Source organism: Cavia porcellus, unplaced genomic scaffold (assembly GCF_034190915.1).
Source record: "Cavia porcellus strain 051 isolate PalLab524CR breed Dunkin Hartley unplaced genomic scaffold, mCavPor4.1 scaffold_11, whole genome shotgun sequence".
Classification (NCBI taxonomy): Eukaryota; Metazoa; Chordata; class Mammalia; order Rodentia; family Caviidae; genus Cavia; species Cavia porcellus.
In genome coordinates, this window is record NW_026947494.1 from 77,104,646 (window position 1) to 77,121,936 (window position 17,291).

At 38.8% G+C, this 17,291-nt stretch overlaps 1 protein-coding gene across 3 annotated transcripts in view; it reads left to right on the forward strand.

Moving 5' to 3' along the window:
- Positions 1-17,291, forward strand: part of Rb1cc1 (RB1 inducible coiled-coil 1) — an 81,239-nt gene that overhangs the window by 35,040 nt on the left and 28,908 nt on the right. For all 3 annotated transcript variants that reach the window (XM_063258507.1, XM_063258508.1, XM_063258506.1), the window contains exons 6-13: positions 4,338-4,540; positions 6,321-6,747; positions 10,867-11,037; positions 14,280-14,464; positions 14,680-14,866; positions 14,965-15,046; positions 15,330-15,391; positions 17,172-17,275. In XM_063258507.1, the coding sequence (XP_063114577.1) occupies positions 4,338-4,540; positions 6,321-6,747; positions 10,867-11,037; positions 14,280-14,464; positions 14,680-14,866; positions 14,965-15,046; positions 15,330-15,391; positions 17,172-17,275 (1,421 nt within the window). The remainder of the gene's footprint in view (positions 1-4,337; positions 4,541-6,320; positions 6,748-10,866; positions 11,038-14,279; positions 14,465-14,679; positions 14,867-14,964; positions 15,047-15,329; positions 15,392-17,171; positions 17,276-17,291) is intronic.

A 17,291-nucleotide genomic window follows, 5' to 3' on the forward strand; every position in this document is an offset into this window, starting at 1 on the left:
TTTTTTTTTGGTCTTGTTGAGACAGGGTCTCACTATACAGTTCAGGCTGGTGTTAGGCTCACTTTTTAGCCCAGGTTGTTTTTGAACTTGTAACAATCCGCCTGCCAGCCTCCCAAATGTTAGGGTTACCGGAGTGCGCCAGCATGCACTCCTGTAATTTTTTTAGAGATAATAAAATCTTAACAAAACAAAACAGAGTAAAGCCAATCAAAACAAAGCAGTGAAAGTGGTACAGAGGTTCGAAGCAGGATAACAGGCAGTCAGCAATGGTTACCATAGCACATCTTGCCTTGTTACCTTCCCAGAAGCTGTCCTTTCCATTAAACATAGTAAAGTGAAACAAAACAAAACAACCAATCAAAAGAGAATATGAATAAAGCAAAATAGTAAACCAGAACAAAACAGTGAGAACAATATTGGATTTTAAAAACAAGACAGAACCCCCCCCCCCTTTTGCTGTATTACACACTGGTCATCCTAACAGATGCTCAGACATGCAGTTATTTTTGTACCTCAGTTGCTGTCAATGACGCCTGTCCTCCAAACCGACAGGCTGCTTGGGAGTGGGGTGTCTTGGTGTTGGTTGGCTCACAGAAGGGCTCTCTGGCTTCTGTCTTCCTGAGCCCATGTGGCTTGCACGGTTTACCAGAAGGCTTTTTCCTCATTTTGACCTGCTCCTCACAGACTGCGCGGTGCCTGCCAGTTCACGGGAGGGCTATTTGACTTCTCTAAAAGTAAAAAAAATCGAAAGGAAAAGATTTAAGAAAAAGGAAAATAAGTCTCAAAACAATTTTTCTGATTACATGTGTTAGGACATAACATTTCTTGTGGGGAGTTGGTGTGTGTGTGTGTGTGTATAATGCTTCTCAGTTCATGTTTTCTTCTTTCCCTTGGCTGCCCCTTGCTCCCAAATGAGTGATTTCCTTCTTGGGGTTGCAGTTTTGGAGCCCTGCACATCTGTTTTCCGGCCCTGGGGCTGTGGCTTTGCGAGGCGCACTGCTTATTGCAGCGGCGGCTCTCACTCATCTTGGTGCACAGGGCAGGCAGGCAGACATCAGATCTGTGCTGCTACAGGGAGCAGCGCAAGGGTTCCGTACTTGGTGCTGGTGAGGACTTCTGCCTCAGGTATTTCTGGGTGTAACTGCAGCTGGTCCTGGCTTTTCCAGGAAGGGTGGTACCCACGTCCCGGTTGGAGTTTAAACTTCTCAGGGGCTGTCTTTGTAGGCCACTCTCTCTCCACGTCTTTCCTTGCTGTGTCACCCGGGTACTGTGGCAGGGTGACACTGGAGCCCTGAAGTTGAAGGGTTTTCTTTTTTTATTTTCTGAATCCCAGATTTAAATAATCAATTTTCTTTCCTGAAATGGCACCCGGCCAAGCATGTTCTGTTGATGTGGCTGATACCTGGGCTTAGGTCCCTCTCTGGCTTGTGCGTCCTGTGTAGAAGGAGGTCCCAGAGCAGTGCCCAAGCTGTTTTGTCTTTTACACTAAGGCCTTGGATCCTGCTGCATCTCCCTGCCCTGGTCGTTTATTTGGTTCCCTTTCTTAATGAGCTGCAAGAGCCAATGGGAGATTCCAGATTGTTTCTGTATTTTCTCTGCAATGTGGATGCTGTGTCCAGTTTCTCTGTAGTAGCTTCTCATTTTTACTGTCAGTTCTTTCCCTATTCCTGGTCTGGTCTGGTCTTTTCTTTTCAAGTTGTTTTCCAGTTGCTGGATGCCAGATCTTGGAGATGCTGAGTTTTGCTACCTGTCACTGTCCTGTCGTGTTACTTCTCTTTTCCTCCTATTTTGGACCAGTGGTGTACATTAGTTTTAATGACAGGTCACTCAGAATTTTTGCTGACAGTTCCAGCCCATAGAGACCGTCTTATTCATTGATTTCTGTAAATTTTGTTGTTGCGTTTACAGCACTTGCCTGAGAACTTGAGAATGACCACTTCTCATCCATTCTTTCAGGCATCTACTTCCCATTTTACTGTGTAAAGCTTTTTCTCCGGCCATCAGGCCTGTGCTTCCCCACCTCTACCTCACTGCTGGGGATTGATCCCAGGGTCTCACAGTGAACTGCATCTCCATTTTACGTATTTCAACAGTATTTTTATTTTGAGGCAGAATTTCACTGAGTGGCCCAGACTGGTCTGGAACTTGTGCCCTTCCCTGCCTGAGCATCACTGAGTGCTTGGGTGACAGGTGTGTGCCACCACGCCAGTGTTTGATCCTAGTCTTCTTTGTCAGAGAACTTTTCAGGTGGTTTTTGTTTCCTGAGTAAAGTCCAGCCCCGTCCTTGGTATTTTCTGAGTCATGTGTGTGTCCTGGGAATGAACTCGGGCTTTTTGGATGAACCACATTCTTTATTATGTTTTTCTACTTCTTGCCTGCCTGCCCAACTTCCTTCCTTCCTTCCTTCCTTCCTTCCCTCCTTCCTTCCTTCCTTCCTTCCTTCCTTCCTTCCTTCCTTCCTTCCTTCCTTCCTGCCTGCCTGCCTGCCTGCCTGCCTGCCTGCCCGCCCGCCCGCCCGCCCGCCCGCCCTTTCTTCCTTGTTGAGTTGCTCAGCATAGACAGCCCTTGGCCTCAGCAGAAATCTGGTGTGATGGGCTGGGCTGGGCTGGGGCTCAGCAGTGGGCGCCTTGAGGGCAAGTGCGGTGTCCCAAGTTTGGTTCTCAGTGCCACTGCCACCATCACACAAAACAGAGCACACTTGGCCAACTCCTTGCTGTGTTTTCTGAGTCTTTTATTATCCAGCCTTCTCTGTATCTTTTCCCTCAGCTGTTTTTTCTTCACCAATTGTAGTTAACATTGTCTTGATTTTGCCATTTTTCCGCCTCAGTCTTCTGAAACCCTTTTTATAAACTTTTGTCCATCTCCCTTTATACCTCAGTTCTTGCTCTTCATGTTTCTCTCAAGTTTGTATCTGCCTATACCAGTTACCAAAGTTAGAACAATCTCTTATTTCCTAGAAGACTGAAATCTTTCGTGCCAAAGGACTTCTTTCACTCAGTACATCTCTTGAATTGCTTTCTAGAAGTTTGTACTTATTAAATACTTTGTTGTGTGTATGTATCTTTGGAGCAGTTAAGCTCCAAAGATGCTCTGTCACTAGCCTCCACTCTTTTTATTTTTTATTTTGAAATATATTTTTTTCCTCTCTTTTTGAGACAAGATTTCACTGTGTAATTTTGGCTCACCTTGAACTTGCAGAGACCCTCCTGCCTCAGCCTCCCCAGTGTTGGGGTTAAGGGCATGCACTACTGTGCCTGACCTGAGATATACTTAAGTCCTTTTGTGTCTTAATCTTTGGAACTGAATTCAAACATCTGTTGTGTTTCAAAGACATTTTCAATATTTTTACAAACTATTTCCCAGAATCTCACTAAGTACAAAATATTGGTAATCTAGAAGTTGATGTATATATAAGTCTTCTTGTTTTTGTCATTAGGAAAAAATTGTTTTTATTTTATTTTATTTATTTTGGTACTGGGGATCAAACTCATGACCTTGCACTTGCCAGGCAGGTGCTTACACTGCTGTGCTAAATTTTCCCGGCCCTTAAAATAATATTTTTAATATGTTTAGATAACGCTTTAGAGGATAGTAACATTTGCAATGACACACTTTCGTCAGATCATTGGGATTTTATTTTCACTGTTCTGAACATTTCCTTTAGTAACATATTTTGGACTCTCAGGATATCTGTCCTGAAAAATATCAGCATTCATATCCTTTGTTTGTTTGGGGCTCACTGTGTAGTCCAGATTGGCCTTGAACTTATTATGTAGCCCAGGATGACCCTGAGTTTACAGCAATCCTTCTGCCTCAGTCTCCCAAGTGCTGAGATTACAGGTGTACACTATCATGCCCTGCTTAGTACTGCTATCTTTTGTTACTTTTAGGTTCTTACATGACCATAATATTGGCATGACCAATTTTAAAAAGTTCTGTTTGTTGTTGTTGGTGGTGGTGCTTTTGTGTTCCTGGTGATCAAACACAGGAACAGGGACATGCTAGGTAACTACCTCTCAGTGCAGATGAGCGTCTCCACCTGGGCTTGGGGCTTTTGTGCCCTTCCTCATGATTCCTCCTCATGTCCTCCAGGTGAACTTGATCTTGCCTTTTCCCCTTTGACTGTCCAAGCTTGCTCTGCAGAGCCAGTCTCTCCCTCACTCTTTGCATTTACTTTTTAAAATAAACTCTGCTACTGAGTTTTGCTCATTTTGCACAATTTTTTGTGCAACTGGGGGTGGTGTGTGTAGAATGCAGTCGTGAAAACATGGATATACACAGATGCACAGAAGTCATTACCCTTATTTTTATTATGTTCTTTTTCCTTTTCAATGTAGGAAATGTATGAAGTTGCCAAGAAACTTTGTTCTTTCTGTGAAGGTCTTGTCCACGATGAACATCTTCAACACCAAGGCTGGGCTGCAATCATGGCCAATCTGGAGGATTGTTCAAATTCATACCAAAAACTGCTTTTCAAGTTTGAAAGTATTTATTCAAATTATCTGCAATCTATAGAAGACATCAAGTTAAAACTTACTCAGTATGTTTACCGTTAAGTAGATAATAAGATATTTATTTAAAATGTGTTTGATTATCAGGTTTGTTTGTTCTTTGTTTCGTCTTTGTGACACAGGGCCGGCCTTGAACTCTTTGTGGCCCAGGCTGACCCTGAATTCTGTGATCCTTCTGCCTCCAATTCTTGGGATTACAGGATGCACCACCAAGCTGAACCTAGTCACTGTTTCTTGAACATGTAGCATGTTTGTTTTTTGAGTCTTACGATAGTGCTTCATAGGCTATAATTTTTCTAGGTGTATGAATTTATAAATTTATAATTTAAAAATTACTGTTTCTTTTGTCATATATAACTCTTCTGTATACTTTTTATTGTTGTGTGATAAAAAGGGCTCGAAATACTGAAGTCATTTATAAAACTAGTAATTTTTTCTCATACTGTGTTTTACATTACAGAGAAAAGACATGATATAAAAATAGTGTATCTAATAGAAATGTAAATGTTAACTGATGAAATCAGGAAGGAAAAATTTAAGTTTGTTTTCCAGTATTGCCATCCTAGCCAGGCGTAGTGTACAATCCTGTAACCCTAGCAATCAGGAAATTGAGGCCACAGGATTACATGGTTTCAAGGCCAGCCTGGGCTGTGTAGAGTCGTTTTAAGGACAGGCTGAATTACACGGGAAGAAAGAACCTATAATTAGGGTTAGGGAACCCTAACCCTAACCCTAAGTTAACAGAGGGACAGTTAAAAATGAATATAACTGGTGTGTAGGTGCACATGCCTGCACGTCCAAGATTTTCAAGGTTTTTGTGTTACTTTTGGTTCTGTGTGTTTTGCTTGTGTCATTAACTTGATCTTGAATTAGAGGCGAGTAGCACGGTTGCCCCGTATTTTTCATTTACCCATCCTTCCATTCTCCCTGGCTCCCTTCCTCCCTCTGCCTGTCCCCCCATTGCTATATTTTGAGGTATGAATAATTTATATTTTGGTCTTAGGTTGACAATAAAAGAAATCTTGGGAGGAAAAAGAAGTAATAAGAATAGAAAAGCCTTTTAAAGACTTTTATAACCTTTACAAGTAACTTTTTTCAGGGGAGATTTTATGTCAATTTAATGTAGGTACCTGTACCATAGAATTTTGAGAGAGTGCTTGTCAATTTTTTGTAGAGACCTGGCTGTTTTATATACATTTCAGAAGATAAGGAGTTGTTGTATTTCCTCATACCTTTTAACTGTATACATCTATCTTATTCAGATCAAATGTTCCTAAGAATAAGACTTAAATTTTATCCTATATTTTCAGAATATTAAGTATGTTTGATTGACTTGACAAAATACGAAATTTGTGTAAATTTGAATTTTTAATGCTTCCTTAATGTTTAGTAAAAGGTGGATAACTAGCTTTAGTTTAGGATTTTGTGTTTGGTTTTTTGTTTATGTGTGGTCCCCCCCTCCCTCACCGAGAGGGGGCTTCACTGTGTAGTTCAGGCCGGCCTTGAACTCAGTTTGCACCTCAGTCTGACCTTGAACTCACAGTGGTTCTCTGCTTTCAGTGTCGCAAGTGCTGGGATCACAGGCCTGTGTCACCATGCCCGGTGCCAGTTTGGTATTTTGCTATCTTAACCATAAACGTTCTGTCTCTACTAACCTGGGCTTCTGTAAGTGAGCAGATAGTTTATAAATTACTGTATCTATGAATAGCACATAGGCAAGTGATGAAGTCTTGTGTGTGTGTATGTTAATAAGATGGGATCTTAACTAGAGAAATCTAGCTTTACTGACAGACCTTTTTGTGTTTTAAGTTTAGGAACTGCGGTTTCAGTAATGGCCAAGATCCCATTGTTGGAGTGCCTCACCAGACATAGTTACAGGGAATGTTTGGGAAGACTGGATTCTTTAAATGACCATGAAGGCTCAGAAAAGGCTGAAATGAAACGATCCACTGAACTGGTGCTCTCTCCTGATATGCCTAGAACAACTAATACATCCTTATTAACCTCATTTCACAAGTCAATGGAACCTGTAGCCCCAGATACCACAGATGCTGAGAGTGGCAAAGAAATTAGGGAATCTTGTCAAAGTAGTGTGCAGCAAGATGAAACTTCAGTAGATGCTAAAGACAGTGATCTGCCTTTTTTTAATGTTTCTTTGTTAGACTGGATAAATGTTCAGGATAGACCTAATGATGTGGAATCTTTGGTCAGAAAGTGCTTTGATTCTATGAGCAGGGTAAGTATTGTTAATTTGATATTTTTTGTGTTGTTTACATTATTTATTATATAATGGGAAAAGTAGGTAGTGGAAGCAGTGTGCTGTGGAGTAAAATTTCTAGACTGATGCAAACTTGTAATCTTATTTATGAATTGACTGTAAATTTGTAAAGATCGTATGAAAATGTATAGGTCTGTCTAATATAATGAGAATTATTTATATATAACAGACTACATAGGTTTTGCGTTGTTAAGAAGTAAACTACAATCTGGCTTCAGGAGAAGAGGGAAGGTGAAGACACAGCACACTCCACTGTGTGTTGCCAGGTGCTGCCCAGTGTCCTGTCCTACCTCAGGATTCTTCCAGGAAGAAGGCCATCACCAGATGTGGCTCCTTAACCTTAGATTTCCAGAATTATGAGCCAGAATAAAAACCTTTTCTTTATAACTCTGATAAGTAAGAAAACAAAACCACCACCATCCAGAATAAGACACCAAACATTTCCATCATGCAGTGTCCCTGATGCCTTTTTCCAATCACCATTTCCCTAGAGGAAACCTCTTTTGGACTTTTTAAAGAAACATTTTTAAATACTACATCTCCTTAAAATCAGAAAACTTACATTGTGGTTTTAATTTTAGTTTACAAATAAACCTGAGAAATTTTGTCTGTCTCATCCATAAATTGATAGCATGTGTAAGGAAGTTGGGGGCACGCATTTTAGCGATACAAAATAGTAGCAGTGTTATGACTACTTCTATTGTCTAAATACAACTCGACCGCAAACTTTTCTTGAGGGACAGTTTCAAAAAGACCCTTGGTTCTTCAATCCTTGGTTCACTAGAAAACACACACATTTCCTAAGGTGCCCAGCAAACACCGCATACTGTGCTCGTCTAAGTTATGACACACAGTAAAAAGGTAAACTAAAAGGTGGGATCTCATAATTTTTTTCAGTGTCTGTTTCCTTGAAGATATCCAGCAGCATAGGTTTCTCATTCAACTAGGATGTTTGCTGGAACAGGAAAATTTATAATACATTTTGCAGAGCCAAAAATGAATGAAACAAAGCTGGGCTGATTATTTCTGCTCACACCGTTGACATTTTAGTAACCTAAAAATTGCTTTTAGAATTAGAATCAGCCATGTGATTGGGATTGGGATAAAAGGCACTTTTTTTTTTTTTTTTTTAACACAAACTACATACATTCTATGTTAGAACACTGTTTATAGACCATTAAAACCTTGGTTGGCTTTGAATTCATGTTTAAGTGCAAAATCTAGCAGAACCGTAGGTTGTATTCATTTTATGTGACAAGAGGAAGGAGATAGTTGTACGCAACTGGTTTAACAATATTAAAAACTGTTATCCCTACAGGAAGCAGAAGTTAGCTGTTACTATTGTTGTCAAGGAATTACGTCATTGAATCTCAGAGGTCAATGCTTGTTTTATGGGTCATAGCAATAAGCTCTGAAGTCTGCAGCATTTTATGTGACTGCTGTGAAAGCAGATGCCAACTTTGATTCAAGTGTGCATGTTCTGTGTAAAATTAGCACGACTTTACTACAGTGTAGCATGCGTCAGTTGCATAGGCATATTAGGTTAAAGTGTTTTTGTTCTAAAGCAGCAGAAATTCATTTTGGAAAAATTTAATATTTTTGTAAACTATGTGCAGTTTTATAAGTGAGATGTACATATTTTTCTCCTATAACCACTTTTTGTGGTGTCCCTCGTGGCATTTCTCTGAAGACTAACTTGAACATGATATTCTCTAGGATCAGGAATACTTTTTTTTTTTTTTTTTTTGGTGTAATGTTTTATAGTTGTTGCTCTGTTGGGTTTTTAAATTCATTTATTTTAGTCTTTTTGAGATGGGGACTCGCATAGTTGTGGCTCTAACTCAGTACTTAGTCCGGGACGTGGCAGCCCCTCTGCTTTCTTCTGTCCTTGCTGGAGACTCTAAACTTTTTTGGTGTGTGTGTTTTGAGACAGGGTCTCACTGTGTGGTTCAGATTGGCCTTCAATTCACTGTCTGTCCCACAGTGGCATCGGGCTCACAGCAATCTTCCTACCTCAGCCTCCCAAGGGTTGGGATTACAGGCTTGTGCCACCAGGCTCAGCAGATGTTTTATTTAAATTACACCTCAGTAGTAGGGAAACCTGACTTCAAAAACACCAAATTTGTGCTTCTGCCTATTAATAATTGGAAACATGTGCCCTTGGCTCATAGTCTGCCAAAGTTACTGTTGGCATAATTCGTTGACTCAAGAATTTCTTTCAAACTTGTGGTATTAGGGAATGTTAGTTGCTAAGAGGGAGGGCTTAAGAGTGTGATAGTTAAGTATGGAGAGGATAAGAAATTGTTGTTTTTACCATTTCTTCTCTAGGGCAGCAGTGTTAGATGTTGTGAGTATAACTAATCAGAGAGTGAGCCCACGAGTAAACATTGGTAGAGCACTCAGTGTCGAATACAATTTGCAACATAAGCATTAATATGGTCTGTGGTGTGGACTGTACACCTTCTAAAGCTGTTCTTCAGAAACTTTATGTGGACGTTTTAATTTTCATTCTCTGTTAACATGGAAAAATTACTTTTCCTTTTGATGGTTCTGGGATTGAACCATGGCCTTAATACTGTGCATCTTCCTTGAAGGTATTGCTATTTTAAATTTACATATAGTTGTAATTTTGTCAAAATTCCTCTTTCATCACCCTAATAATTTATAAGTAGCATGGTGTGTATCATACTGCATAATGGAAATAAATGTGTACATTCCCTCAAGTTGTCACAAGCTTGATAAAAGAGAAATTATTCACCTACACACAACATCAGTTAGTATTGTGCAGAGTTAGTGTTACATATAATAAAGAAGTCTCAGTCCTCTGTATTGTAGGAAGAAGACATAAAGAAGGAATAAAAATGGGTTTAAACAGGGAGCCATTACAACTTATGGGGTAGTGATCAAGTGGAGAAGTGCAAGGTTTGCCTTGAAGTTGTTTGTTGTTGGACTTGAAATAGTTGGTGTAGAAAGATTGGCTGGTGTCCGATGACTCGAGTGTTTGGGCACAAAGAAACCAGCTAAGGGTTTCACCGAGAGACAACTATGGTAAGTCAGCAGGAGTAAGTCACGTGATTGACAGCCACATGTGGGAGTTACAGGCACGTAGAGATAACTGAGAATCTGGGGGTCAGACTTGGCTGTCCTGGCTGTGAAGCTTACCTTGCATAGAGGCTGTGCTTGTTGCTAAAATTATAGAGAAGGGTAAAAATGGGGAAGGACAGGTCCTTCTGGAGGTTGATCATCATCATGTGGAGAAAACCTCAGTGAGAGATGCTGTGAGGGAACCAGCAGAAACTGTTCTCAAACCTGTAGAGTTTGGGAAATGTCATCTGCTTTGCTAAATGTACCATAATGTTGAGTGAAGTGAGGTCACTTGGTGATTTTTTTCCTTTTTTTTTTTTTGGTACCGGGGATGGAACTCAGACTGCAGGCTTGCAAGGCAGGTGCTTCTGCCGCCGAGCTACAGCCCCAGCCCACTGGGTGATTTTTTGACCAAGCAGTTTTAATGGAAAAATACAGACGCAGAAATGGCTAGTATAAAATGTTTTATCAGGGTAAATAAAGGCAGCAAGGTTGAACAGTTTTTAGGTTCTACAAATTCCAGTAGAAGTCGGGGATTAAAGAATAAGAAAGCATAATGTTGAGCCTCATTCATTCTTAAGGAGACAGAGAGAAGATTTATTGTGTGTTTCCAAGACGGGGCGGTAGCACTGACTGAAGAACTTTGTGTATTTTAGAGAGAAGCCAAATTGAAAAGTTATTGTTAACTAGGGAGTGAGTTTAGTTATTAACTGTCTGTACTTTATAAGAGCTTGAAAATAATGTTTTCTGAGGAATACTGATTATTGATTAAATTTGGCTTTCATTGAATTATATGACTTTTGGAACTTTATTCTTAATGTCATATTCTGGTATATTCAGTACAGTTTTTAAAGATATGTCTTGTTCTTGACCTTCGCAGAGGTGTGTCCCATATTCTGCTCTTGTATGACATTTTCTCTGTTTCTCTGATGCTGTATGTGAAAATTGCATGGAAAAACACTATCTGCTCATATTGATTTTCTTGTCTCTTAGCTTGATCCAAAGATTATCAGACCATTTATAGTAGAATGCCATCAAACTATTGCCAAACTTGATAATCAGAATATGAAAGCCATCAAAGGCCTCGAAGACCGGCTCTATGCGTTGGACCAGATGATTGCCAGCTGTGGCCGGCTGGTGAATGAACAGAAGGAGCTTGCTCAGGTACGTACTTCTGGCCTTCATCAGAAGGGATTTGTAATTTGTCTTATGAACGTATTATATGTGCTGAATCAGTTTGATACATACATTGTGTTTCGGCTTCCTCTTTGAATGTTAATGGTGCGGGATTGCTCCTTCCATGCACTAAAGAATCCTGTTGTGTTGGCCGGGCGTGAAAGCTTACGCCTGTAATCCCAGCACTCAGGAGGCCGAGGCAGGAGGATAGGAAGATTGTTGTGAGTTCAAGACCAGCCTAGGCTACAAAGTGAGCTCAAGGCCAGCCTGATCTGCACAGGGAGACCCTGTCTCAAAAAGACAAAAAAAAAAAAACAAAAAACAAAAAAACAAAACAAAAAAAAAAAAAAAACAATCCTGCTGTGAATGGCTGAGTTTGGTAAAATGAGGTGAGCACAGTTTATGGTGGATTAAAGCTAAAATACAAACCCCAAAATGCTTGGGGAGATCAATATTTGTTGGTACGATAAGAGCAGTCATTGTATGTTTGAGTATTCCTGCTTCCCCCTTGAAAAAGGTGAAAAGTCTGAGAAATAAAATGTTTGAGGAGATAAAAAAGATTAACTCTTGAAGGATTTACTGATACTTTATTGATAATCACTTTTTCCCCACCTACCGTGAAAAGTACTGTGGCAAACAAGCAGTTGTGTTTCATAATTGGATTTTAATGCCTACTTTGCTAGTTTAACTGTCTCTGCCACTAACTTTCCTCTGAATACACTCTGTCTAGGATGTATGAAGAGCATATTCCCCATTATTAACCTTTTTCCTACGTTTTTCAAAAAAAAAACCTTGCTGTGGTGTAGGCTGCTGTAAATTAGAATGTCCTTTGTTTCTTTTCAGTGACAGATTTAATTTTTTCGTTTGGAAATCTCTTTATAGAACTTTTCTGGAGGGTATGTTTGCTTCCTATACAGTTTGGGACGTTTTAGCAGTTTGGCTGTGGTGTAGCACAGTGTGGCTTTTGCTGTGTTGATCCTGTTTTGATCCTGATGACGTCTGTTGAATCTTGGTTTAATGAAAAGTTACTGATTCTTTTGGCGTTTGCCTCACTCACTGTCACTTGTCATTCAGTGTTACCAGATTGACATTCTGGTGTCAGACCTTCGCTGTATTTTTTTAGGTGCTTAGTTTTGACTGATTTAACAGTTGTAACTACTTCTCTTTTCAGAGATGACTAAATGTAGGTAACTATTAATTTCTTATTTATGTTGCTCATTTTTCACCCTTGAAATTTTTTGCTTCTTTTAATATAGTTTTCAGTTTTTGTTTTTGTTTTTTTTAATCGGTACCAGGGATCGAACTCACGACTGCTTGCTTGCAAGGCAGGCGCTTATGCCGCTGAGCTAAATCCCCAGCTCCGGTTTTCAGTTTTTATCACAGTATTGTCTTACCTATCATCTCCTTGATCACATTAACTACACAGTAATTTTTAAAGTTTCTGAATGGTTAATTCCATTACCTGTTAACTCTATGTCTGTTGATGTTTTCTGTTGTTTCTTGTAGTTTTTTATTCCTGGAAATCCTACCTTTTCATGTTCTCAATTACTTTCCATTTTTTATTTTTATTTTATTTTTTTGTCCTTTTTTTGAGACAGGGTCTCACTTATGCAGTTCAGGCTGGCCTTGAGCTCACTTTGTAACCTAGGCTGGCCTGGAACTCGCAACCATCTCCTGCCTCAGCCTCCAGAGTGCTAGGATTACGGGTGTGCGCCATCAGTTACTTTTAGTAGGAAAAAAACAAAACAAAAGAATAGTCTCAGGCCTAAGATACCCTACATGTTAGATGTCTCTTAGCATTTCAGAGAATTTTTGATGGGACAGTCATAATCTTTAATCCCTTTAACCTGGTTTCAGAGATTCAGATGACTGGAAGTTGATTTGTTCCTTGGAACGACCTGTCAACTTTTGGGTTACCTTTATTTGTAGGACGTAGCTTTAAGAGATAGAAGTACAAAGTGTTCTGTTCTTTTCCTTGACCAGCTCTGGTCTCCAGTTTTTTAAATTTCTTAGTTCTATGTGGAAGGAAAACTGTTGACTATGTTGACAAGTACAGTTATTAGTTTGACCAGCACCTCTGGTGGGCGTCTGAGGAAATCTCCAAGATAAAGCATTCCTAGTTTTCTTTCTGTTCTGCTTCCTTTGGACCCCAGGCTTTAGATTATTTTGTCTCCTCCTTTCATAGCTCTCCCATACCCAAAGCCACAAATTACTCTTTCTGCAGACCTACCTTCCTGATCTTTTTGTTTTATTTGATTTTTGTTTCTGTTTGTTGGAGACAGGGTCTCACTGTGCGGCTCAGGGTGACTTTGAACTCATGGCATTCTCTTGCCTTAGCTTCCCATGTGCAGAGATATCGGGCATGCGCCACCACACCCAGCTCTGCGTTCCTGATGTTTTGATTATTCTCTGGGTCACTCTTTTTAGCTTTCCACAGAATGACTCAGATATAACTGAGAAAAAGCCTAATTTATCTTTTTGTGTATTTTTTGTCTTTGTTTTTGTTTGTTGTTTCTTGTTTCTACCAGGGTTTTCCTGGATTGTCCAAACTGGCCTTGTGCTCATTGGCCTCGATCTTGTGATCTTTTGCTTAGGTATCGAGTGCTAGGGTTACACTTTTTGTTTTTATTACAAGTACTATTTGAATATCCCAATATGTCTTTCTTTACATGTGTGATTAGTATTTACTTAAGCACAATCCTCAGTAATGGAATTGCTAGACTAAGATGTATATCCATTTTAAATATTAAGTAATAATGTGTAATGATCCGTTTTATAAAGGCAAAATTAAAATCTGTCAACATTCCCCAGTAAATGAGAATAATAATTTCCCCTTTATCATTGTTTCATAATTTCCTCTGAGTTGTCATTTGCCACATGATTATAATCTTTTTGTTTTGTTGTTATACCAGGCATCAAACTCATGCCCTCACCCTTGCCAGCGAGAATCAGTCATATGTAATCTGGTTAATCCTTTGCCTGTTACACAGCCAATATTTTAATGTCTTTTTAGTTTACTTATAGTCCTTTATGGTCTTTCTAGTTTGATAAAGCAAATATTTCTTTGATTCTAGGAATTACGTTATAAATACATCATTCAGAAAATTAGATTTCAATTTCTTGTTTGAAAGTAGAACAATTCATGTTTAATAGAGATTTTTCTCTTAAGTGAATATTTGTATTGTTAGTAGAATAAAATTAAATGTTTTTTGAAATACTTTTCCTCAAAGGGATTTTTAGCAAATCAAATGAGAGCTGAAAATTTGAAAGATGCATCTGTATTACCTGATTTGTGCCTGAGTCATGCGAATCAGTTGATGATTATGTTGCAAAATCATAGAAAGCTATTGGATATTAAACAGAAGTGTACCACTGCCAAACAAGAATTAGCAAATAATCTACACGTCAGATTGAAGTAAGTGATTTTGTTATATCTAATTTTGCATCTTTATAATATAATTTATTTGTTTCTCCCCATGATAAAATAATTTTCTGTCACTACTTTATTTAACTACAATTTGGGGATTAAATTATTTTTACTGAACATGTACATCTTGATTTCTTTAGCTTAATTAAATTATTCCTAGCAAACCTTTGTGACTGTTGAAAATAATGAATTTTATTCTATAGGTGGTGTTGCTTTGTGATGCTTCACGCTGATCAAGATGGAGAAAAATTGCAAGCTTTACTCCGCCTCGTAATAGAACTTTTAGAAAGAGTCAAAATTGTTGAAGCTCTTAGTACTGTTCCTCAGATGTATTGCTTAGCTGTTGTTGAGGTTGTCAGGAGAAAAATGTTCATTAAACACTACAGGGAGGTATGGAGTTTCAGTTCTTTTTTAATTATACATGAACAGTAATGAATTGGTGCCTTTATTAACACACATTTTTGCCTACATACATTTTTCTCTACTAGTGGGCTGGTGCTTTAGTCAAAGATGGGAAGCGACTCTATGAAGCTGAGAAGTCCAAAAGGGAATCCTTTGGGAAAGTGTTTAGTAAGTGTTCTTGAGTAATGGCTCCATTTACCTTTTTTTTTTTTTTTTTTTTTTTTTAAGAAAAAGGAAATTTTTGTTTCATAAATAATTATTTCTATATCACTATATTCATTACCTGATATTAATTACATTGGAGTCTAGAAAAGCATTATTTTTAATGCTTATAAAGTTTATTCTATTGTTAAGTTTTAAATGTTAAGCCTTGTCAGACTTTTTCAAAAACCAGAGGTTTTTGGCTTAATAAAAGATGTAAAGTAATCATATTATTAATTTCTTTATATAGGGAAGTCTTTTTTAAGAAATCGTCTGTTTAGGGGATTGGACTCCTGGCCACCTTCCTTTTGTGTAAGTATTTACTTTCTAATCATGACTAAACGCCCATCCCCTAGTGGGATTGTCAGAAAGAAAAAAAAAATGATTTTCATGAAATCAACAACAAAATGTTTTTGGTTTTAAAAGTTAGTTGGTATAAAGCTTTTTTTTTTTTTAAAAAAACAGAAAAACGAAAAACAGGGTCTTGCTACGTAGTTCAGGTTAATATGCCCCATGGCACAAAGCTTTTGATCAGAACTTGGTCGCACAGGAAGGTACCTCATGTTATACTGTTGGGATTAGTAGGAAGTTGTGTCTTCTCCCACCCTTTCTGTTCGTTGGAGTTTTTTGAAGACAGGGTCTCACTGGGTAGTCCAGGCTGGCCTTGAACTAATGGTAGCCCTCCTTCCCCAAGAGGCTGGGATTTAGAGGTGTGCACCACCTGCCCATCTTTTTCTAGGGTGTTTTTTTCCCCCTTTCTCTTTTTCTCTCCTCTCCTGTTCCTCCACCCCATCCTTGTTTCCTGTTTTCATACCACTTTCTGCTCTTGTTCTTTTGATATATTAAAATAGAGGAGTGTCTTCATTACTTTATATATAACTAGGACACGCTATCCAATACCAGCAAATTAAAGGAGAGGTTTGTTTTAGCTCACAGTTTGTAGAGCTTTCAGTCCGTAGTTGCTGGCTTCAAGCAGGGGAGCGTGACGAGGAGAACTGCTTAGCAGACAGGAGGGAGGAGAAGAAGGGAAGAAGAAGGGAGGTGTGTCTCTCTAGACACGCCCCCAGGGGCCTTCCTCTTCCTCGTGGCTTCATCTCCCAGGATCACAAACTCAGCTTTGAGTGATTAGTGGACTAAATACACTGAGGGGTCGTAGGCCCCGTGATCCAGTCACCTCCCAAAGCCCCACCTGAATGGGGATACCTACATATAAACCACAGCAGGACTAATTAAACCTCAGCCTAACTCGGTGTTGCCTGTACTTACTAATCTTGTTAAATGTGAAGAATACATGAATCATCCAATACTGTTAGGAGATGCTAGTATGCTTCCACTGCTCCCTCTTCATGTCAATGCCTTGACTTCAGATACATTGCCATACTGCAGGATTGATTGCTTAGGGTTTAAATACATATGCTTTAATACCTACTCAGTGGGTGACATATGAGGGGATTTCCACACTCACTCTACCTTTTTTATGAAAAGTATTCTGACATTTCTATGTCTGCGTGAGTAGTGATTACAATAGTTATTTTAAAGTATTCTAGTCTTACTGATATTGTAAAGAAAATGCTAGTGCTTCCACTTTTTCTTTAAATTGAAATTGATCAAGAGTTTGTATTTTAGAAAAAGTAGTGGAAATGTCAAAGACGAGTAAAGCAGGAAATATCTGAACAAAAAATCTTAACCATGGTTCAGCAATAAGACTTGGTAATGAAGAGAAAGAGGGCTAGTGAGGTCTTTCATGGGTGTGGTGTGTGTGTCAAGGAAAAATTTGTGAGCATTACATGCAGTAGTGCAACACGTTTTTATTTAATATTGATAGGAATACTAGAATTCCCATAAAGTGACACTAAAAACATGAAAGGGGTGACAGGTGTACCAACTGATCCTGAACAGTTTATGTCTCAGTCTGTTAAGGGCCGGAAAAGTAGCATACCATGTCTGCTTCAAATGGTTTTTCCTCTTGTGGTGGTTAAATAGATCATTTAAAACATTTTTGCCAATTTATGTTGTATTTAATTATGGCAAGAAACCTTATATAAATGAGTCCTATAGTTTTGTGTTAAAAAAAAATTTTTTTTTTATACAGACTCAGAAGCCTCGAAAGTTTGACTGTGAACTTCCAGATATTTCATTAAAAGATTTACAGTTTCTGCAATCATTTTGTCCTTCTGAAGTTCAGCCATTCCTCAGGTAAATGTCAGAATTT